The sequence below is a fragment of the Microtus oregoni genome, unplaced genomic scaffold (genome assembly GCF_018167655.1).
Source record: "Microtus oregoni isolate MIOR12 unplaced genomic scaffold, Mior012 000005F_ref0000423, whole genome shotgun sequence".
Lineage (NCBI taxonomy): Eukaryota > Metazoa > Chordata > Mammalia > Rodentia > Cricetidae > Microtus > Microtus oregoni.
The window spans coordinates 44161119-44186097 of NW_024543064.1; the positions used below are offsets into that span (position 1 = coordinate 44161119).

At 46.2% G+C, this 24979-nt stretch overlaps 1 protein-coding gene across 1 annotated transcript in view; it reads right to left on the reverse strand.

The window, feature by feature from the left end:
- The window catches only part of C8b (complement C8 beta chain), a 38400-nt gene extending 33106 nt beyond the window's left edge, over nt 1-5294 (reverse strand). The window contains exon 1 of the mRNA XM_041652694.1: nt 5120-5294. Coding sequence (XP_041508628.1) covers nt 5120-5208 — 89 coding nt within the window. The 5' untranslated portion in view covers nt 5209-5294. The remainder of the gene's footprint in view (nt 1-5119) is intronic.
- Nucleotides 5295-24979: the final 19685 nt, after the last annotated feature.

A 24979-nucleotide genomic window follows, 5' to 3' on the forward strand; every position in this document is an offset into this window, starting at 1 on the left:
ACTATGGCTGAAGCAACTTACAGATGGGTCTATTTGACTTACATTTCCAGAGGACCAAGAGTCCGTTATGGTGGGAAAGCATAGCAGCTAACAGCAGACAGAACATCTGGAGGGAAAGCTGAAGGCTTGAACTAGAAGCACGAAACAGAGAGAGCTAACTGAAAATGGCACGAAGCTGTGCAACCTCAAACCTAGGCCACAGGGATGTACTCCTTCAATACTGCACTCCCCAAGACCACCCAAGCCTAACCACCAACTGGGGGCCAAGTATTCCAACAGCTGTGCCTATGGGAGACATTATCATTCAAACTACCAACTACCACAACATGAAATGTGTGAGTGTGGAGGGGGAGGGCATCGGGGACACAGAAGAGGAGGGAACTGGTGTCAGACTGAGCCATGCAGGTCATGAAACATCTGTGGAAATGAGCAAAGCACAGAGATGGGGCAGAGGGCAGAGGAGTCACCCGTCAGAGCCAACAAGCAACCTCTGGAAAATGAAATATGTCCGAAATGTAAGGCAGGCTATTTGTTGAGTCCCTGGCACACAGCGGGGCCAAGTGAATGAATGAGCTCATTATATCATCTGTGTGAGCCTCAGTTTCCCTACCTAGAACATGGTAGATGTACTACGATTCTCTTGTTATCTCTTTCTGTGAGTGTATATATCAGTGTAAGAGCCCTTGTTATCTCTTCCCATGAGTGTGTATATCAGTGTAAGAGCCCTTGGAAGTTGTACTTTGCAAGCTAAAAAGGAGGTACGAGGAAGAAAGGAATGGAGATTTATTGAGGGCCTAGGATGCCAGACCTAAGCATTGTACTAGATGTTTTCTGATGCTTTCATTCCATCCCACAGATACACTAGAAGGCAGCTATGGAATGAGGTCACCTGGACAGATGCTGAACTGGCTCACAACAACACAGCAAGCCTGCTGCAGTGAACCCGGGATATAGTTGCCCTGAGATCTAAGCCTAGGTCTGTCTGAGCCTGAGTATACACTCTCCCCCTTGCCCCATGATATCTGGGAGCAGATCCAAGCTGCATCCATTCCTGTCACCTCCCATCACTCTCTCTATAAGTGTCTGCAAGGCCTGTTTCATCCCTGTCTCTAAGATTAAGTCATTAGGGGGAACATCACAAAGCCTCCACTGTCAAACACACAGGACATCACTCCAAACAAGGTCATTAACGACACATTCTCACTTGGCAGAAGTCCTAAAAGGAGGATAATATTAACTACTGTGAGCTCCATTTCCATGGCGGGCCCCAGAGACTGGCAAAAATCAATTGCCAAGTAAAGTTGGATCTTTAACAAAAGGTCAAAGACTCTACTGGAAACCACAGGTGGGTACTTGAAAGTGGTTACTGAGGCAGGATGCTGCACCCCAGTGGGGGCCCTCCGATGGGCTCCTATCTACTAATTTGCTCGGGTTTGACAAAACAATACTGTCTGTGATTTGGCTTCTCCTAAGTATGTATTTGACAGCTCTGTGGGGTACCTTCTTCCTATTTCAACTACAAAGCAGTTACGCTATTTTTTTTCTAAGTATCACCCCAATTCGGGACTACAGTGGAGACCAAGTGGATAAGTAACATGCACAGTCGCTATTAAGAGTCACAATTATTTTCCTCACCAAGATCTGAGAGCCCGTTAATGGGCAAGATGATGACTTACAGAGGGAACGCGCAAGACGTAGCTATAACCACCAGCTCTCTCATTTTAACACCCAATTTCCATTACGGAGGTGGTAATATAATGAAATAATCAGCAGAATAAATAGTATGTTTGTAAATTACATCGGGTAAGTGTGGTTCATTAGTGCCGCAAAATGCAAATCTAAAAGAGAGGCTACTGTCAAGCCCCATCTTGAATTTGAGATTGGCGTGGAGTGGCACAAACGACAGGTTCAACCGAGGCCTCTGCGTGCGGCTATGTGCACCTTCCGCCCTGAGGAATTTCTATGGAAACAAGCCCACCGCCTTGGCTTCTGCTGAGATGCCTCCATATGGGGAAAGTAGATAAGAAAGACTAATAGAGGGGATGCATGTGGTCAAAGTATATTAGGAGCATGGATGGGAGGGCCGTAATGAAAGCCTGACATGCAGTTAGCAGACACGAATGCAAAGCCCAACTCGTCTGTAGCATAAAACTGCCTCGAGAAGTACCAACATTAATAATCACCCTGGGCCCCACATCCACATTGAGCCTGTCAATCTTTTGCCACACTTGTGTAGTCTTTAACTGAGAGGCATCTCCAGGAATTGGGCATCTGGGTACCACGCTGGCCCCAGTCCTCTTTGTTCACCATCCTCTTCAGAGGCCAGCGACTGTCGCAGACACGCTGTGTGTCATGCCAGCATCTTGCAAATGCTCTTGTTCATCAGTGCACTGCGCAGCGTCACCTTCCTGTGCTTTGCTTTGATCTTGTGTATCGTCCTCTACTATTGCTCGGACGTGGAGGCGTCTGCCCACCCATGCCAACCAGATCCACATTGATTCCTAAAGGGACCTAGTGTTGCCTCTTTCATCCGGATGCTATCCCCTATAACATCTATTGCATGCCATTGATTCCTCAGAGGGACATTTATATCCTAACAACATTTTGCAATTTCAAAAAAAAAGTTAGCATTAGCAGCATTTTATACATCACTGGAAATATGTCCCTTCTAGGAGGTGCCAACAAGGACATGTCTTTTTTTGGGGTGCACAGAATGTTGTTGCCAGCCTTAGGGCATATCGGTCTGGATCCAGGTTTCCTCCCCTCTTTCTCTGATCAAAATAAAGATGGATCCCCCAAGCACGGCAGGATTAGGTCAGCAGTAAATTCCCGGCCCTCAGCTTATACGGATGGGGCACATCAATACATTTTGGCTTGCTGTGGAAATGCCCTGACACAACAACTTTCTTGTCACACGCAATTTGTTCGGCAGCTGCATCCCCGTACCAACAGCATCTTCCACTTTGCTGGAATGGGGGAGTGGTTTCTGGGGGAAAGGTTTCCCATTTCTCTCTGTCGCTTGCTGTTGCAGACACGGAATTTAAAGCAACATCTCAAAGAAGCAAATCCGTGTCCAAGAGAAACATCCTGGGTGTCCAGCAAGTTGGGTGGATTTGGGAAGTGTGTTGATGAGAGGCAGGAAGAAGAAAGAATGTTTGCATTCTGCACACACGTCCCCAATGGACTGAATAGCCCTGAGAGCCACACAGTCTTTAAGCTCCGGTTTCCTTCTCTCTACAACTGTGAGAGAATGGCTGTGGGGACGAGAGTAAAGGCCTGGAACAGAGCGATGATCAATAGGCCACGTGACAGTGTGGCCTGAGCAATGAAATGACAAAGTTTATGATATGAAAGAGGTTGCAACACCTTCTGCTCCTACAGAGAATACTTTCGTTTTACTTTCTGTGTCTGATACTCAAAGGCATGTTGTGTTCAGGACGGGCGTGTAGGAAGCCTGGGTGGAGAGCAGAATGTTCAACCAGGGTTCAGGGAAGGGCTGGAGGCTCACTGAATGCGAGCCATTCTCTTCTCCCCTCTGGGGATCAGTTTGTCCTTCTCCAGAGTGGGAAGAAGGGGCCACCCCTGCTCCTCTTGGGACAGAGCTGGAGTTTTATAGCCTGTACTTAGTACCTGGTGGAACCACAGCCCCTACCTAAAAGAGAACTTGCCAATAAGCACACCCCAGTGTGCTACCCCTTCATTTCAAACCATCTACACCTGAAGGAATGGTTCCGTTCCCTAGCTACTTCCTCCTCCTCCTCCTCCTCCTCCTCCTCCTCCTCCTCCTCCTCCTCCTCCTCCTCCCAGTTCTCACCTGCTGTCTACCCAATGAGACTGAAATGGACCTGGAGCCTTGGGGAAAAGCCAGGCTCTCTCACACCTCCATGCCTTTGTGCATTCTGTTACCAATGCCTGGTGGATGCGCCCTGTATCCCTTGCCAGAACTAGTCACCCTTGCTCTCTCTTGACTGCTGTTTGTGCCTGTATCATCTCTCATGTCTCTGTGTTTGCTCACATACTGCCTTGCTCCCTGAGAACACGAGTGAGGGTCTTGTTCAGCTCTACACACTCCATCATTAACAAGAGGCCGCCTGAAAGTACATGCTGCCTCTGGGAGGGTTATATGAGCCCTCCCCTCCTGGCACAACTCCCTGGGCACTGCAGGCTTCTCTGTGCCCACAAGTAAATGCTTGGAAAGCCCTGGCAGCACAGTTAGTCTGTCCACCACGTTGAGGGTCATGCTGACTCTAAGGGTGAGTGCTGGGGTGTCTGGTGGGTGAAGACTCATGATCTTGATCCCTGGGAAGGTGCTCTACAGAGATGACTAGCACGATGCCCGGCTCAGGACAGTAGGCACAGTGTGGTGCTGATCACACCATTGAGAGGTTACTATTGGGGAGCACTCAGAGAGTAAAGAAAAACCTTTACCTCTCTCCTTCCATAGCAGTGCTCATGATCACTCTGGTACCTGAGCACTTCCACATCTCGTGATGGGAACTGCTCAGACAAGGAGGGTCTCCAGATTGCCAACACTCTGGCACCTCTTCCTCTAGAATCCCAGTTTGAGGCCCGACTAAGATTATTTTCTTTAGCTCTTTTTACATCCTATGAATAGAAACTTGGATGCAATAAATCAGTTGTTTAGCTCCTGGGAACAAACATTTGTGAGAGAAAGGGAGGGTAAAGAGAGGAAGAAAGAGTTTGAGAGACCCACTCACCCTAGATACACAGGGCTGCTGGGTGGGTAGAGCAAGACACTGCCATGCATTCAGATCATTCATGTGAACTGGCTCGTTTTTCATATATAATAATCCTCCTTTTGCATGAAGAGCCAGACCAAAGCTTCACTCAGAATATAGAACATGTCTCCTATTCTTCTCAGCATGACAAAGTTCATTTAAATATGTCAGTCCCTTAACAGGTGCTTTTGTTGAAGCCAGCCACTTGGGCTCACAATAATTCAGAGGGAGTTGTTGATTTTATTTTATCAGACACATGCAAGTTGCTCCAAGAGATGTCCCTCTGCCCACAGGCATGTGGCAGGGATGGTCAGCATGGTGTGGTTTTCATGCTCTCTGCCGTGTAACTGATCAGGGAACCATGTGTACCCGTCACTTACCTGGAACCAGAGAGATGGAGACATCCCAGGGCAGCACAGAGAAGACATGACTTTGCCAGTGCCCTCCAAGCCTGGGTCCCTGTCTTCATGTCTGTGTGACAGGCGCTCCAGTGAGCTTCCCAGATGCCTGAGAAGCCTACTCACTCTTGCTACTTTCAGCTCTGTTCTCATAGAGCAAACAGCTTGGCAAAGGCAAAGCAAACAGAAGTCAGTGCCTGGGACAGCAGTTGACTTTGCACAGCAGGAATGCACTCATTCATGTGACTCTGCAAAGGAAAGGCAGCGAGGAACACGATAACTCCATGCAGGCTACATCAGCTGAGAAACTCAGGCAGCCACACACCACAGCCTCCCCCAGATGGGGCATGCTAGATCAGTTCATATAGTAGTGTGTGCAGTCACATGTTGAGTACTCAGAGACGCGTTCTGTTCTCAACAAATCGAGTTGCAGGGTCTGAAGTCAGATGGGACTGGGGCTGAGTCCCAGGTTAACTCTGAGTAGGGCTCTAGAGCTCAGCTACTAAAGTTTGAATTCTTTCTATATGATTTCCACCCAAGTGCAAGTTCTTTCTATATGATTCTCAGCTGTGTGCCAGAACACATACTACCCTCTGCATTAAACAAATAACAACAGTGCCTGTTACCCAGTGCTATACTGAAGGGGTCAGTCAGTGGGAGGGTGACAGGAGATACATTATAAACAGGCATGAAAATATCACAATGGGACCCATTATTATGACGATTATTACATGCACATAAAACATGAGCCAATCTAGATATCCAGAATGCATTGAGAATCGCCAGGCGGGTACCATGTACTTTCCATATGCACCCGATATTCTCCATTTCCTCTTGATAAAATGCCTCAGAACTGGACGAATCAGATGAGATGCCAAATGTGCTAATGTCATGCAAAGTGGTATTGTAAAAATTATAATTTTACGAAAATATCCTAAAATGCATTGCTGTGTTGACACAGGTTTTATAGGGTCTTATTTATGGGGTGATCAGCTCTGACCTTGCTGGGAAGTAAAGTTTATCAGATAACCGATGCAGGAAAATTCAACATTTGTTTCTGATACTTGCTGGAAACTGTTGAGAGCCACAGTTGATACAACTGAGTGGCCACCAGACTCTTCACCTACCATGATTCCCTCATCTGCTGGGTTATAGAAACCATGATTCCTTCTCTGGGGTGGAACACAGCCAAGACAGGATCACTCACAACCATCAGTATACTACCTGAGCCTAGGAGGACAGGCAACCCCACCTATAAACTTTTGTTGCCCAGGATAGCTCCCAGGTTCATCTGGCACCCCTCCCTGTTCAGTCACCTTAAAGGAAAAGACCAGAGAGAAGCATTCTAGAAATCATACAATCAACTCAGCCACTAGAAATGCTTCTTGGGGGTGAGGGAGATGAATTAGTGTGTAAGGTGCTTGTGCAAACAGAAAGACTAAGCTCAGATCATCAGTACCTATGTTTGAAGCAAAAAACAACAGCAAAAACCTACTAGGTAAGGCCACAAGCACCTGTACAGGATCAGGAGCCCTTGTCTTGAAGGAGTAAGACAGATAGAGGAGGACACCCAGTATTTTCCTATAATCTCTGTACACATGTGTCTGTTCACGCACAACACATGGAAAAAGGAAGGAAGGAGGGTGGGAGAGAGAGAAGGAGGGAGGGAGGGAGGAAGGAAGCACCTGTTAGGTTGCCCATGACCAGATGTGAGGTGGGTATTTACACATTCCAATTCCACCTAAACTGTGGTCCTGATTCCAACCTGGAGACAGTGGCAAAGAACACAGCACTGGTGTGTGTGTGTGTGTGTGTGTGTGTGTGTGTGTGTGTGAGAGAGAGAGAGAGAGAGAGAGAGAGAGAGAGAGAGAGGCACTGTGCAATGCTTAGGCAAGATTCAAATACTGAGGCTTAGAGAAGCACCTTCCAGATTCCCAAGAATCAACAAACTAAAATCAAATCACAAATTATCCTCATCAGGTGGCATCAATGAACTCCTTAAAGAGTAGATGTTGGATAGGTTGGGAACGTGGTGAGGAACCTCAGAGGTGACAAGTATCATGAGGATGGGATAGAAAAGGCATTTGTTGTTCTTTGCTCTTACCCATTTCTCCAAAACTGTCTTATTTATGAAATAGAGACCATTCATTGACATCCACTCCATAGGTTGTCTCCAGATTTAAATGTTTTAAATGGGAAACCTTTAACCTACTTCCAGATGTAGATTGTGGTGCTCTCCCAGCCTACTGCCTCTCCGTGTCTGCTGGAGTAGCTGGGCTGAGGTCGGGCATGCAGAAAAGGGGTGGAGGGACATCTAGGGAAGATAATGGTCCCTCACATTCTCTACGGCAGATCAACCTGTTCATATGACAGTCACCATTTACTCAAGCAGGAGGCATGGTCTCACCAACGTCACCAAGGATTCAGCTGATCTGAACTTTGACACAATTGATTGCTGCTGTTAATCATTGGTTAAGGAGGCAGAAAATCGAGTTCTGAGAACTATCCCTATTCCCATCCCTGTGTGTATTAGTTTGCTTTCTATTGCCATGGTAAAGAAATCATGGCCAAAAGCAACTTGGGGCGCAATGGGTTTATTTGGCTAACACTACCTGATCACAGTCCATCATGAAGAAACGTCAGAGCAGGGGCTCAACACAGGAACCTGGGGGCATGCCATTGACTGGATTGACTCCATGGCGTGCCCAGCTTGCTCTTCCACACAGCCCAGCCCAGGCCTGCCTGCCCAGTAGCGGTACTGTACACAGCAGGCTGGGCCTCTAACATCTATCGTTAACTAAAAAGTACTGCATGGGCCAATCTGAGGGAGGCATTTTGTCAAAACACAAAACAAAACAAACAAAAAAAACCTCAAAGAGCAAAAACTAATGACCACAGCATATGTAAGAGAAATCAAATCCTTATACAGCAAGGGTCTCCTTTTGACCTGCTCACCGCCAAACATCCATGCAGGAACCTAAAGTCAAAGTTACATGAGTGAATCATGGGTTTTCACCTCTGTGCTTGCCCAGAATAGATGCCACAGGGATTAAATAATCCTCATTGTTTTATAATAAGATCAGGTCCTTTGGTCCCTAAAATATCTCTTCCCAGGATTCCCCATGCTGCTCACCTGAGGTCGTGTGGGAGGATGGGAGCCTGCACTTGCAGAATAATAACACACACTTCCACGGCCAGGAGTGTAGCAATGTCATAGTCTTCCCATTTGTCATCCTGTTTGAGATCAACAGTAAACCAACAAACCAAAGATTGCCCCCATGCCTGTAGGTTGGGGCTTTACAGTTGCTTCCACAGCTGGCTGACAACAAATCCACTGCTAGATACAAGAATTTTTTTCTGACCTCTAGACTCTGTCTTTTCACAGTGACTTGTAGAGAGTGCCAGCATTGCTTCAGGTCTGGTGAAAAGATGAAAAGTTAATACCTCACGAGACCTCTAGCCTAGCTGCTGTCCTAAGGGCCGGACCTCTTATTGCTGATCACAGGGGACCTTCAAATTGGCTCATGTGTTTCTAAGCCTTAAACTCTATGTTAATTCACCATTCTATGAACCCATCTGCCAACTTCTGCTGATGGAATGTTGCAGCCTATACTCAGGTCCATTGCCAAGTTTCAGGGTTTTACCACAACAGCACTGTGCTCCTGGAACAGACTTATCTTTTAGTGCACAACAAATGGCTGCTGAATGTAGCTTACGAGAGGTTTGGGCAAAGCTGATAACTCTGTCTGTTCAATCACCTGCCGGGTATGTGTTTTAGTTTGTTTTTTATTGCTCTGATAAAGACCACGATCAAAAGCAACTTAGAGGAAAGAGTTTACTTATTTGTCCATGTTACCAAAACACTTGGCAGAAACTATTAATAGGAGGAAGTTAGTTTGCCTTGTGGTTTCAATATGTTTCACATGCTTGGGCAGAACATCATGGTGGCAGAAGCGTGTGGCAAAGATTCTCTATTTCTTGAAAGGCAAGAATAGATCATACAGTGTACAGGAAAAGGCTGGAACAAGATACAAGGCCCTAGAGACCTACTTTATCCAACTAGACTCCAATCCCTACCTTTCACTACCTGCCACTAATGCCATCCTGGAATGAGCCCCCCAAATCAGCTATGTTCATTCCTTCCATGGGTGCCCTCACTCTCCAACCATCTCTAGAGACGCCTTTCCTCACACACTCAGGGGCCTGCCTTACTCCCAGGAAGTCCTTAATCCAATAAAGGTTAATCACTGCATCTTATTTATCGTTTATATCCTGAACAAATCCTTTAAAGCCTCTGAGCAATACTTACCTGAGTTGCAAATGCAGGCTTCTTGAAATCATGCTGCAATGGTCATTTATTGAACACCTACTAGACAATGGGGACAGTGCTAAGATGCATAGCCCTTCCCCATGAGAGCCAGCAGCCTCCTGAGGAAGCTGCACTATGACAGAGGTCTTCCTGGTGCTGTCTGGGCATATGACAAGTACATTCATGTGTGTGTGTGTGTGGTTAAGAGCAATGTGTTCACTGAAGGTAGCTGGTCTTAGGAGTCAAGCAGCAGTCAGAAAACCAAAGGGAGGGCATATAGTATTGCAGGGACAGAGGGTATCAGTGTGGAGACACAAAGGTGTCACCGCCTAGGGGATCAGCATGACCAGCAGTAGAAACGAATGAAAATGGGGAGGTTGGCTGAAATCGTACAACCAGGGCCTCAAGGGTAGTGGTGCTGACAAGGGCTTTATTCTGAGTGCAGGGAGAGCATCTGAACATCAGGGGCTGAGGGAAGGGGCAGCTTGCTTTGTGATATAGAGTCTCTCGGCTGCAGTGTAGAGAATGGATTATGGAAAAGCACTGGAGCAGAGAGCCCCGAGGCACCGCCGAGATAGGAACAGAGCAAAGCACCGAGTCAGTCTCCGGGAGAGGCCAATGTCATGCTGTCTGCTAGCGGCTTTAGATACTGCACAGCTCTGCACAAAGGGGATTGCTGTGAGAGAGCGGCTCTGCTAAGGAAGGCACATTAACTTCCTCCGGCCGAGAGTGGCAGCTCCCCCGAGCAGCATTGTTCTGGGCAAAACACAATCGCTCCTTCGCCTCACACACACCTGTGGGCGGCAGCATGGTTCCCCTGCCAGAGAGCTCCTTGTCTTCCAAGGCCACTGCAGTGGGTCCTTCCGGTGTCTGCAAACTCCCGATTTCTGTAGGATTGCCTGAAGGCTTTTCCTTGAGGCCCAGGGCACCTGCTATAAAAGAGCCCTTAGTAGATGCCTGGCTGTGCTGGCTCCATCCCTCAGGGTGGCTGCGCATACTGCAACCCCTTAAGCATGCCGTACATAGTATCATCACCATGGCTTAGAACTGCTCCTGGAAGAAGCATGGTGGGTTGAGTGGGCAGAAAAAGGTAAGATTCGAATGAAAAGGAAGGGAAAAAAAACAAAAAGAAAACCAAATCATGGCCCTGGCATTATGGGAGAGTGTCATCCCTTTGTGGCCAAGAGAATAGCTGTTGATGGAGGCCGGATCCCCTTCCTGTCAGGCTTCGCTACATTTCTCAGCTCCCATGACTGTTCATTATGTGTGGCTTTGAACCTAAAATCTCTTCGGTGAAATAGAAGTGATATATGCAACTCCATATATTTTCTTCATTATCATTTAAATTTTGTTGAGAATGCTGTAGTTGTATATAATACATTCTGATCAAATTCACCTTTTCCAACCCCCAGACACTCTTAACATGTCCCTCTTTCTACCTCATCTATCTGTCTGTCTACCTATCTCTATCTATCTATCTATCTATCTATCTTCTATCTATCTTCTATCTATCTATCTAACTATCTGTCTGTCTGTCTGTCTGTCTGTCTATCTTCTAATTCTAGCTATCTTCTACCTTCTCTCCTCTCTCTCTCTCTCTCTCTCTCTCTCTCTCTCTCTCTCTCTCTCGTCTGTCTCTCCACCTCCACTGTGTCCAATTAGTGCTGCCTGTATTGCATGGGTGTGGGATCACTCATGGAAGCATGGACAACATGTTAGTGGCTATATCCCCAAATAACAACTATCCCCTCCCCTACCTGCTATCAACTACCAATTGCTCCTCGGCTATGGGTAGGTTTCCCATGCTCTTCCCCATATAGAAATCAATCTCACTAACAGGGAGAGTTGAGAAAGATATCCCATGTTGACTAGCATTTATAGAGCCAGAAGGGACTATGAAGATACTGGGGAGGAAAGGCTGCCATGGTCTTGCCCTGCACTGGACCCTGCGCCTACAATCCTGACGTAACAGGCAAGGCAAGGTGATACTACCACTTTAGCAGATGCACATAGGACATGCATGATCCCACAGACTCTCTCCTTCCCATTGGTGTGAACAGTTGGCTTGAACCTAGAAGCTGATGCAGAAGAGGGCAGCTGGGAAGTCTAGGGCTCAGTGTGACTGAGTGGAACAGAGTCCTTCCCACTCTCTGCCAACAGGCAGTTCTTGATAAGTGTCTGAGCCACGAAGATGCTAGGGATTTTCTGTTATGTTGGCTAGAATTACCTAAACTAATATTGTATCCCTCCCGTAATTCTCATTCCTCAAATTCTCGTTCTCAAAGCATGGTGCACGTTCATTGGAAGAGTCATGGTTGAGAAAGCCATCTCAGAGTCGTGACTGCTCTGGAGGGGCACAAAGGTGGGATCTATTTAGTGAGAGAGAGTCACTGCCACCTAGGTTTTTTTTTTTTCCTGTGTGGACAGAGAGGGGGCTTGTGCGTCCTCTCTTTGTATTATCTCCTCACGTGGAGAATGGGCAGGTGGTTCTCTGTGGATGTACACAGGCTTCTTTTAGTGTGTGCTAGGTGCACTAAGTACAAATGGGCCAATCTCCCTGAAAAACATAGAGAGCAAGTACTATGGCTTCAGAGTGTCCCCCCAATTGTGTGTATGCTGGAATCCTGGTCACTAGCAGTCAGTGGTGGTGGCGGCGGCATAGAACTTTTGTGAGGTAGGGATAGTAGGAACCATGGGGGAATTGAACTGTTCTTGAAAGACTCTAATGTGGCTCTCAAAGGCTTGATCACATATTTATTTATTTATTTTAGAGTTTGGGTTGGTTATGGAGTCAGGCAACTTCATGTTCTTGGTCTCTTTGCTATGCCACGCTTCTTTGAACTTTTAGTCACCAGAACTGTAAGCCATTGACGTCATCAGCATAAACATTGAAATATCTTGAGTTCAACCAAGGGAAACACATATTTTTGTGTGTTTAAAGATATATACAAGATATATAGCAAGATGACTCAGATAGCAAGAGCCTTTGCCGTGCAAGCCTGGTAACCCGAGTTTAACTTTTGGAAATCATGTATGTGCAAAGAGAACTGATTCCATATTGTTTTCTGGGCTCTGACATGTGTGTCCATAAGCATGTGGGCATGCGCACATGCACACACACACACACCAATAATAATAATAAATCAAAATATGTAAGTATAGGCAACTGAATTTGAAAACAATAAAAATATCCAGAGTACTCATTTTCTACTTCAAATATTTCCAGGAATGCTCAAATGTGTGAGGAGGGAAAACGGGATAGTGGCTGGCATTGTGCCACAGAACTAATTGCCTGGGGGACTTTAAACAACTAGATGGATTATGTATTTGCATTGATTTTGCGGATTAGCTGCAGCAAATGGTGAAATTTAATCCACTTTGTTCGTCTGCTCATTCACTCATTACAGGGCCAAGTTCAAACTCCTTAGCCCAGCAAATGAACAATTTTTCAGTCTGCACGCTTGCAATGCTCTCAACTTCACACAAACCTAAACTTTCCATCGATTCACTTATACATTTAAAAATAATTATTTTTCAGCGTTCACTGTGCACTGGACCAAGGCTCTGTGCTAAGGTGGAAGGAGCATCAGTAACTCTTGCGCTCACTACACTCATAGAGCCTTCGTTTGTGGAGAGAAAAATAAAGTCAAATCATTGCTGATATCTACAATGATGAATTAGAAACTGTAAAACGATTCCTAGGTAGGGGGATAGGGTAGCTGTAACAGGGCCAGAGTCCGAGAGAGAGAGAGAGAGAGAGAGAGAGAGAGAGAGAGAGAGACACGCAGTGAGGGTGAAACTTAATTTGAAATGAAAGCCCTGGAATACCAAAGGTGTCAGGACCATGGAAGGCCTGCTGAGGAAAGTCACAGACAGTGAGCAGGGTTGGCAGACAAAAGGGAGGCCATGTGGCCACAAAGAGTAAAGCCACGGGGCAGGGCTCCCCAAGATTGTTTAGAGACCATGTGTCTCAGATTGTGCATGGAGAGTTACAGGGTTGATTGTTTTCCTTGTTGGGCTTTGGATCCATCTCTTTTCTGTGTCCTTATGCTTTTTGGAAGAATTTATCTTGTGTCTTAAAGGAAACATTGAACTTAAACTCTTGAACAATTTTGGAACTACTAGGACTTCACTATTGGAGATTGAAGAAATACATATCACATTGTGATACGATCACCATCATTCAGGACCGGAAGTGAAAAGTTATGGCTTCAATATAAACTGTACTTTCCAGGGTCTTAATTTGAATGCTTGGTTTTTAGTTGGTGGTGCTATGTGGGAGAAGATCTGTTTCCTGTAGGTAGTAGGAACCAGCTGGGGGAACATTGGTCACTGGGTGAATGAATGCCTTTGGTGACTGACTATACTCGGTCTGTGATTCTTTCTTTATTCCATTCCAGTTGGTCCTGAAGACAAAAAGTCCCCATCTCCACATTCCCCTGCCACAGTGTTCCTCTCAAGTGTGTGGCGGAACTACCCGTGGGCAGAATTGCTGAGGCCATGATCTAAAATAAAGCCTTCTCCCTTTAGAATGTTTCTGTCAGATATTTTTTCGCAATAACAAAATGAAAATGAGTTAATAAATCAGTCAAAAGTGCTGCTTTCTCCCCCAGACAGAGCCTGAAAATGCCTTTGTTTAGCCACTGCTGACACCACCACATGAGGTGATACTTTGTTTGTGCTTTAACAGCTAAAGCTTGCCTGAAGATCAGAGTGCAGAGCTAGCAACACTAGCCATAGGGGTCAGGCAGTGGTGGCACACACCTTCAATCCCAGCACAGAGACAGACAGATCTCTGTGAGTTCAAGGTCACCTTGGGCTACAAGAGATTGAATCGGTCTAAAAAAAGAAACAGAACCAAGCCGTGGTGGCTCACACTTTAATCCCCGCACGAGGGAGGCAGAGATGGGAAGTGATATGGCTGGGAGGAGAGAGGACTATATAACAGGAGGAGCCAGGGGCTCAGGATTCGGTCTTAGGACTTGTATGGACAGGATAACCCATTCAGTCGGAGGATTTCGTAGACGTGAGGACTAGTGGCTGACTGCTCTGCTCCTCTGATCTTTCAGCTTCCACCCCCTAATATCTGACTCTGCGTTTTTATTATTAAAAATCAATTAGAATTTGTGCTACAACCACACACACACACTCCTTCATATATATATACTCACAGAAATTGGCAAACCTCCTGACCAAAGGGAGAATTATGTCACTGCCTGCCGGTTCACAAAAGTGATCCCTGAACTTCGGATTCAAGTCTTAAGGATGTTTTGTGAATCAGTGTCACAGAGGCTATGGTCTTGTCTTCAAACTGTTGTGTAGCCCTAGTGTAAGGAAGCCATATAAACAGAGGTAGAACACTAGTGAAAAGAGCAGGGATACTCAAGGTAAGCGGTGAGAATATCTTACAAACAAATTCAAGCCAGGAGAAGCTGGTCTTGTCAATATGTATGTGTGTGTGTGGCGGGGGGGGGAGGGGGGCTAGCTCCGTATCTAAAGATAGCAAACCTGACATCAGAACCTTAGCCAGGACTTTTCAGTTTACTCTTCTTAACTTTGCAAATAAAACACAGGGAATTAGGCTAGCATAACACGTACGTATGTAGAGGTGGGTTCCCAATGCCATAACAAAATAGCCATCCTAGGGGACTCCCTGGGCATTTTAGAGTCAGGCAGGCTCACTGAGGCAGTATGAGCTGCTCATTCTCTGTAGCATGGCTAATGAAAGCCCAGAGACAGATAATGAGGTTCAACCTGAAGGTCAGAAAAGCAAATCAGCCAGCCACTGCCTGTTACTTCTACCTCAGTCCAAAATGGAGATCCTGCCTCCAGGAATCTCAGAATGAGACTGTGTCTGAGAGCTGTCTCCTCCCGTCTTATAATCCTCTCTCAGGCTGGGATTAAAGGCGTGCACCACCACTGCCTGATTTCTAAGGCAAACTAGTATGGCTACTGGGGATTAAAGGTGTGTGTCACCACTGCCTGGTCTGTAAGGCTGACCAGGGCAGCTGTTTTACTCTCTGCTTTTCAGGCAAGCTTTATTTATTAAAATATCACTACTGTGCTTAGGTGTGGAAGTCAGGGTAACCTAGGTAGGTCTTTTTGGATACTAAAAAGAAGACAGTGATTGGAGCCCATCATTGTCATGGCTTAATGTAAGGTAAAAATGCATCTGGATCTGGAAGCTGTTCTAGCATATGTTAATCTGCTACAGAAGGAACGCCTGGGGCGGCTAGACCCTCAAATCTCATTCTCCAGGCCCTCCAGTGTGGGAGGACAGCCAGTGAGTATGCCCAGGTCTCTGTGACCAGCTCCAGGGTCTGCTCATCTTCTCTGTTTCTTTTAGGGCCCTTGTTGCTGCTGGAACACTCAGCATTTGAGAGACCCACTATTTGGCCCTGTTTGGAAGGTGCCGCACAGTTCTGCCCTATACTTCTGACCCAGTCTCTGTTTTGGGGTTTTCATATTTATTTAATTGACAGTTCGTTGCTACGCAGATTAGGCTGGTCTCAGATTCACTGTGTGGTCTAGGCTGTCCTTGAATCTGAGATCCTTCTGACTCAGCTCCCAGAGAACTGGGATCACAGGCGTGCATTACGCCCAGTGGGGCTGGTGCTTTTGAGAAGCAGTGCTGAAGAGCGGCACACTGTGGACGTTTAAGGCACAGCACCCGAGTAGGCCTTCATCCTGTCACTCATCAGTGTGTGACTCTAGGCAAGGCGCTATGCTTCTCGGATGCCCAAATATTTCTTTGCAAAGGGAGGAGATTTGTACGGGGCTGTAAGGCTCCGGGATGCTGTATGTAAATTTGTGAGCCTTGCTTGACACTGGACACATTTTCCCACATGTGAAGCTGCTTTTTGTCCTCCGACTGTAGGAAGAGGGTCATGCAGATAGAGAACCATGGACCTGTTCAAGCTGATCTTAGACTGTTCTCTCTCTGGGAGCCCGAGGGCCGGACTTGAGTCTGAGACTGCATCCAATTTTAGATTGTTGGCATAAAAGCCTCTTTGGAATACTCATGGCATTCTTCGGTCCTCGGCTGTCCCCAAGCATCCTTTTCCAGTCTTAGTCTCTGATCCCACAGGTAGCTGGAAATAACTAGCATTCTCTCAATGCTAAATAATCTTCGGTTGCAGTGATAATGACCATCATTGCATAAGAACACTAATAGCAGGTTTTAACAAGGCCCCATAGTGACCACAAATAGGTGTCATCACACGTTCCCCATGGTGCTTCTGGGATGCTCACTTCCCCCCCCACGCAGCTCTGACCCAATTGCGGAAACAGACAGAGCAGACACAGAACTTTGGGGGAATGCAGAGTGCCTGTTTGCAGGGCTCCCTCGTCCTTCTGAAGTTCTCTGAACATTATTAGTCTCTGTTGGCCAGGAGGTGAGGGAGTCAGTGGCCAAGCCCGGGCCGCCATCTCCTTGCCAGACTTCTTGTCAATACCTGTTGACATTTTCCTGAGTAATTGTTCCAGGCACCTGAGTATATTTCTTCATATCACCGGATAGATTAAGGGGCTCTATTGATTTTGTGGTTTCATGTGTGAAAGATCTAATCTTAATCCTCCACTGTTCATTTTCCTTAACCTTTTAATAACATGCTAGGGAGGCAACCTGTCACAGTAGAAATTGTTTCAGAGGCATGTTGGCATAAATACGTACCACAGTTGGTTTTGTTTCCTGGGAACAGTCATCTTTTTGGAATAATAGTAATAACTATGATACCATTTGTAGGGGGCTGGGCCATTTACAAAGCACTCTCCCGTATCAACTTCTTCAGTCCTGACAGGAGTCCCGATGGGCTGGAGTTATTTTTATTCATTTTGATTTATTTATTCCCAGAGTTCTTCTACAACATGAATTATGATCATTATCTGCCACGTCACAGATGAGGGGTCTGCACTGCCCAAGGTCACATAGCTCTCAGAGACAGGGCATGGAGTCAGGGAGCTCAGTCCTCAGGAGCTGCCAAGGGTCCCTGTGTCACCATGGATGTGAAGCCCAGACTCTCTGAGATGCATTTCTTCATCCATGCAACAGGAAGTCTTCCTCTCTCGGATTTTTGTCAGGATGAAGGATGATGTGTGAGAGCCACCCCCACAGTACCTGACACCCAGGATGGGATCAGTGCATGTATGGTGTTAACATAGTAATTATATTAATTATTTGATAATGGCAAGATAGGAACATTATGACAAACCTCAGATTTCCATTCTCTTTGCTGGAAGCAAATTAGAATCTCCCCATCCCCATCCTCAGTGCCATTCACGCAAGAGCTCTTTAAGTGTACACGAATGTCTCAGTTGCTCCTGGTGATAAAGTCCAAGGGTCAGGTGAGGAAGCAATGTTTGGGAGTCCTTTGGCTGGTGTCCTTCTAGCACGACACAGTCTTGCTTAAAAGGAGGCTAGCAACCCTGTTGACACCAATTTCATATTCATCAATGCATTTATTCCCAGGCCTGAATTAGTCTATAACATTGCACTTATCACCCAGTCTCTCCACTGTGCTCAGAAGCCCAGGCTCAAAGGAGGAAGATACTTTTCCTGAGCAGATATGCAAAGGCAGAGCTGCAAGACTCTCTCATTCATCCCAGGCTTCCTCTCAGCTTTACCTGTTCAGTTCACTGCATCCCATATACATATGATGCTAGGCATGAGGCCCTGTACAGTGATAGCCATCTTGCTGCTCCAAAGCTTTGTAGTAGTCATCCACACCACTGGTCTTTATTCAAGGACGAATGTCCACCATTGGCCTGAGCATCCTGTAAGAGTGGGTCATGGAGATACTGGTGTTCTTTGAGGAGCTCTGTTCTCTTTCTCCTTACCCTGGTGCTGAGCCATTTGCTCTGTGTTCTTGATAACCACGTCTGTTCACCTTCTGCCTTTGCTTTGTGCTGGTGTAGGGCTTTATCTGAATTTCTTGGCATTTTGTAACCCAGGCTCATCCATGGTCCCGAGACTCTTTTCAAGCTCTCTCTCTCTCTCTCTCTCTCTCTCTCTCTCTCTCTCTCTCTCTGTCTGTCTGTCTTGATGACGGTACCAATTCTAATTGCCACTGTCTTTCCTCTTACTCTGGTGAATCCAATACAGAGGGATGAACTTGATCTGACACAATTCGGAGACCCATTCATGGGCCGGCTTTCTTTGCAGCTCTGTTATGTTTTCTAATTTTTTTTGTTGGAGAATCTGGTTAAGATATTTGTTTTTGAAATGATGACTTCAGGTGTAGCAACATTATACCACCCTTTGCAAGACCACACCCATGTTCTACCTGGGGTACCCTTAGAACACACGATTTTCTTTTACTTTTTTCTTTTCTTTTTGAGACAGGGTTTCTTTGTGCAGCCCCGGCTGTCCTGGAACTCACTCTGTAGACCAGGCATGCCTCCAACTCACAGAGATCTGCCTGCCTCTGCCTGCCTCTGCCTACCAAGGGCTGAGATTAAAGGTAGAGCCACCACCACCTAGCAGTATACAGGGTTTTCATGCTACTATCTTTTTTTAAAAGGATGCCCATTTGGGGTTTGATAAAGCCTCCTCCTCATGTCCTGCAAACCCAATGTTGGCACAGAGCGGACGTGGCACGGTTAGCAGTGAATCCCACCCATCCCTAGAACAAGTTAGACCAGCAGTTTCCCTCCTCTGCTCAGGCAGACTTAGACTCAAGGACCATAAGGGCCAGAGCCCCCGAGCTTTCTGAAAGTTGTGGAGGTCTCCCACTTTCTCCTGGAAGCTTGAGTCATAAAAGAGCCAGGGCTTTGGAATTTGTGAGTCAGAGGCCAACTACTGGTTGTGACATTTATCTGAGCATCGTTTGTTTCTCCTGAGCTTCAATTTCTACCTTCATTAAAATGGGGAGACAATATATGGATTTCTTGAGAGAAAAGCAAAACAAGAATGTAGATACGTAGACATGTTAATTCTAATACACACACACACACACCAAAAAAAAAAAAAAAACACCTGAAAAGAGATGGGAAGGAGCGACCCCGTGGAAAGAGGGTAACTTGAATAACGATGACTTATGAATTGACTAAAGTGAAGATTCTTCTAACAGCTACTTGGAGATGAGGAGATAAGAAGACCTGGTCAAATGCCAAATAACGGCAGGAAGAGAGAACAGGCGAAAGAGTTTGGTATCTCTCATCAAGCAGCCAAGGGGGCTCATGAGGCAGTGGTGAAAACTGTCTGAGGCAGAGTCCCAGCGCATTAAGACAGGGAGGGTCTTCCAGGGACAAAGGCTTTGCTGCAGAAGCCCCACTGGAGCCCCAGGCAGAGCTGTGGGGGACACTGGTCTCCCGAACATCACACACTGGAATTAAACTTGACTGGGGATGGGCATTTAAACCAGAGCTGAAAGGAAGACCCTGGTTCTTTGGAGACCCATTCTGGCTTGGGATGACACAACATCTCCCAGTCTACCTGTTGGTGGGGTAAGATGGCTAAAGAAGACCTCTGTGGTTGGAACCCATTCAGTAATAAGCGGAGTGCAGCTGGTAAGGAACACGGGGCAGAGGGAGGAGGGACCTCAACAATGCTCCCCTGCCCCACTCAGTTTCCCATATGGACAAGAAGATATTCCAGCAAGTCTCCAGGGATGTCTGCGAGAATCAGCAACTGCTCAGGTCCTCAGTTTGTGCTGAAGCTTCAGGAGCTCTGCCACTAGTAATGGGAATCCCTCCCAGTCTGCTTTGAATGCCGGGTAGATTACCGGAGTCCCTCAGACTCAGTTCTATAGGTAACACGGGGACAGAAAGCCTTAGAAAATCAGGGTAAGTCAATAGAACTGTGGGAAGCATTTACCAAGCATTGTTCAAGATGGGTTTCAAAAAACAAGGGGAAGCTAGTTCTCCAGTGGTGGGGTATGTGGGAAGAAAAACTAGAGAAGGACACGCACAGGCAAGGTGCGGTGATCAGAATGTACTTGGGAAGACTGGGGAGGAAGCTGGAATAGCAGAGAGACTCAGCACATGTCAGCGCCCACTCCATCCCTTGTCACCGAGCCTGCCCATCTCCAGGAGCAGGAAGGCAGAGCTACTTCACCTAACTCCACCACCCACTCCTCCCCCGGCACATAACAAAGGGAGTTGAGAATAATGACAAAGGCCCTGAGAATCCAGCCGTGTGGGCTGCCCCAAACAGAGCCTCGGAAAGAAGGGTCTTTACCACTTAGTCCCTAGTGATGTCTCTACCTGCCTGGTTGTCTCCAGCTTGTTCCAAAGAGGGTGGATGAGCGATGACTCCTGCCTATGCTTCACTATGCTTCAGTGAAGAAAGTTACACTGCACAGAGTGCACAAAACCAGTTATTTTAAAAGTAAACACCTCTGAGACAAAGCTAAGCACTTCTGTAGTAAACAGTCACAACTGGAGATTCAGAAGAATGCAGGAGGGGCTCTGTGGGTCAGTGGGTTTCCTGGGAGGGAACCAGGAGCAGATTTATGAATATTTCGTATGCATGTATCTTACAGTTTAAAAAATTGGGGGAGGGTATGTTTACAAAGACAAAAGCTACACACTAAACAAAGATTAGTTGGTTGTCCCTTTCTAACCAGGCTTCTTAAACTGTGGGTTTTAACTGTATTTGGAAGTGGTGAAACCTTTAATTGTTATTAAATTTTTCACCATATTCAAATTGGAAAAAAAAAAAAACTTTTGGTGAACTCAGATCTGTACCAGACCCTGAGTGCTTCCAGCAGTGCCCGCCCTCTGGTGCACTCCTCTGATGTATCACAGGCCCTCAGCCTAGCCTTCGCTCTGCACAGTCTGTTAGCTCTCAACCGTGTTGGTTCCCACACCACTCAGCTCCAAGGATTGCTGCTTGAACACTGTGGTTCAGGATGACCGTGCTCCGACCTGCAGATCTCTTCAGTCCTGGACTGCTACTAATCTTGGAACACCCCCATCACTTACCTTCGTGGTCAAGGATGACTGTCTCTATATTCACCTCCTCAGTGTTCTTCCCTTTAGACGTTCACCACCCGCTTTGCATGCATTGGTTTCTATGGTTGTACATTCTGCTGGGCTATGCAGCCTGCTTCTTCCCTAGATAAGATGAGCATTCTGCAGTGAGACTCTTTCGGCTATTCTCTCCCGACAATTTGCCTAAGTTGATGCTGTTTATGCACTCCTTCAAATTGGGGAATAACATCAATTTAACATATAATAGCTAAGCTGACAGCACTGACCTCCAATTTGTTTATTATTTATTTATTTATTTATTGAGACAGGATCTCACAGTGTGGCCCAGAAACTCATAGAGATCTACCTGTTTCTGCAACCCAAGTGCTTGGATTAAAGGTCGGTGCTACCATACCCATCTTTGACCTCTGATTTCAATAGGGGAACCTTCAAGGTCCACTGAAGAGGTTTTTCATGCTAATTATTTGTTTGAGGTAAATATTATTTTAGGTGTGCCGGTTAGTTTTATGTCAGTGTGACACAAGCTAATGTCATCTGACAAGAGGGAACCTCAATTAAGAAAACAACTTCATAAGATGAGGCTGTGGGCAAGCTTATAGGACATTTTCTTAGTGATTCATGAGGGAGGGTCCAGCTCATTGTGGGTCTGTATACCCTGGACTGGAGGTCCTGGGGTCTATAAAACAAACACATGCAGAATGAGGCAGTAAGCAGTTCCCCTCCATGGCCTCTGCATCACCTCCGGCCTCAAGGTTCCTACCTAACTTTCTTCAATGATGGACCATAATGTAAAAGCAAAAAAAAATTAAAACTTTTCCTCCCCAACTTGCTTTTGATTATGCTGTTCCATCATTGCAATAGTAAGTCTGACTAAGACAGTGTGCCAAGGGAATATTACTATAATTCGACTTTCTAATACTGCTCCTTTTTCTCTGTTGGAGCCCACAGAAGTGGATCCATTTCACCTTGACTTGTCGGAGAGCTCAGGCCTGTCCTTGCTCCTTCAGGGTTACTGACAGGAGGTTTGACTTAAGGAGTGGCTACTACTGTGCAGTCCTGGGGACTTGACCTAGGGTGTGATTATTTGCTATTCTAGGTCTTAAGATGGTAATTATTTTGTTTGTTCCTTGTTTGTATCACGGTAATGAAGTCTTCACTTCTTTCCCCCACTTTTGGATTGGGGTATTTAAAGCTCAGGAGAAATAAACACAGGCAGATTCAGTATTCACTGGGTTGCCCTCCTGACTGGATCCTGTGTCTCTATTTCTTCTGTGTCTCTGGCTTTCCTGCCTAGCATTTCTAATCCACACGACCCTACACTGGAACATATGAACCTGTCGAGGCTGGACCCTACCATTTCTCTCCTCATCCCCAGGATTTAACTCAGGGCCTTAGACACGATAGACAAGCACTCTACCTACCACCGAGATACACCCCCAGCCTCACCCTCTTTCTGACAATACTAAACAAGCTCTCACTAAGTTAGTGAGTTCTTTAACTCACTTTGGAGTCCAGGCTGACCCTGAACTCATGACCATCCTGAGAACTAGGGGTTATATAGACATGCTATCACCAGGCCTGACTCTCTAAGACCTTTTTCTAGAAAAGGTTAATAGATTTATCAGATGTCTTTGACAGGCTGGCTTCTCCGAACTTATTACTTACATTCCAAAAATCAGTTTTATTCAGTCATGGTTTATAAGTATGTTTGATCTAAATTTAATTTAGACATTTCTGATTATCTATGAGACGATGAGGCTATCATTTGTATCAGTCTTTGGATGCTTTGCTGTTCTAGCTTTCAAATATGAACAGACAAAGCTCTGTGCTTTTCAACAGTTTAAATGGGGTTTATTCCTCGGCTTCACTGTTATTTACCGCGGGTAAATAACTCCATGTCCACTGGCCCTGCCATCTCTGCAGATGCTCTTCTACCCAATGTCACGGATCACTTCCTGCTCAACCACTCATCCCTGAGCACCCAGCTCGGCCAGTGTCGTATTAGCACCTTTGAGAATTGACCATACAATAGTCTATTTCTCTCCTAACTTTTTCCCCGCTTACCAGGCTCTGAGCTTCTTGAAGCTGGGACACTCATGCATACACTTAGGTTTTTTTTAATCTCCAGGGCTCATCACAGGAGCTGGCATACAGCTTATGTTTAATGATTCTTTCTTAAATGAATAAATCCCCGACACATTGAGGCAGTGAAGATCTCAAAGACTTACGTGTGCACTTCTTTGTAGTTCTTTGATGGTAACAGAGGGGCAGTGCTCGCTCTGCTTTCTGCATGTTTTCAAAGTTGCTGCGCTAAGACAATGGGTGTGAAAGGGACAAGGTGTTAAGTGAAAGGATTAAGTACGAATTCACACCACAGCTTATATCCTTTCTTGGATGATAACGAAAGGCAGTGTGCACTGAGCAGCTCTTGCAGCGGGTGTGGAATCATCACGTTTACTTCTCCTAACTGCCCTCAGGTTGACACGGGGATTCTAGAGAGGTTAGATGACTTATCTGAGGTTGGACAATGTGACAGGCCAAAGTGCCAGAATCTAACTCTCTCTGACTTGCCAGCAGCAATGGTCCCCCCACCCTCATCCATGAGAAAAGTGGCAGCTGACAAGGAGAGGGTGACCACTTGCTCAGACACAGTATTTCCTTAATAAGAATTTGCTTAATTTTGGTGCCTGGTAGGAAGATAGCTAGGTGACCTCCTTGACTCGTCTCCTCTGTCTGAACACAGACTAGTCACTGAGTCTCACTTTATTTAGTTCATGCTATGATGTGCTCTGTCCCGAAGGGCTAAGAAAAGCTGTGGGGCACTTGGGCACTTTTTCATTCTTGCCACGAAAGTCCAAAAGGGTACGAGACAGATCAAGTAAGAGGAGACACCCTTCTGTCACTAACATCCTAGACCAGTGGTTCTCAACCTGTGGGTCGTGAGCCCTTTGGAGGTCAGCTATCCTGCATATCAGATATTTATATTATGATTCATAACAGAAACAAAGTTACAGTTATGGAGTAGCAATGAAGTAATTTTATGGCTGGAGGTCACCACAGCATGAGGAACTGTATGGAAGGGTCGCAGCATGAGGAAGGTTGAGAGCCACTGACCTAGACTCTTGAGATCAAGGCTCGATCCCATTATCTGAGATGAGGGGGACTTGGGCTCCTCCACCACCCGCCCCAAAGGCTAGGGACAGTAGAGCTGTTACCAACACAGAATAAAGACAGATGGTTTGACATTTGACTGTGACAATATGCCAGCTCCTGGACCTGCTAATTCTACCCCCCGTCACTTGGCCAGTTCCCCACTCCAGGTAGTGACCCCAGACTGAATGACAGAAGTGAAAAGAGGCTGTTCAGCAGATGAAAGACCCAAGTCACCAGAGGCTGTCATCTCACAAGACCATTTAGACGTGTTCCACTTGGCAGTCATTAATATTCTTCAGGCGAGATGAGCAGGAAGCCCGCTCAAAAAAGCCTCTTCAGATCTTTGTACCTTGGAAGATAAAGAGACTGTGAAGGTTTTGTTTGGGAATTAAATATTCATTCGACTGGGTTAGAGCTGTTATTGTTCTCAGGAATAAAACTGGATTTCC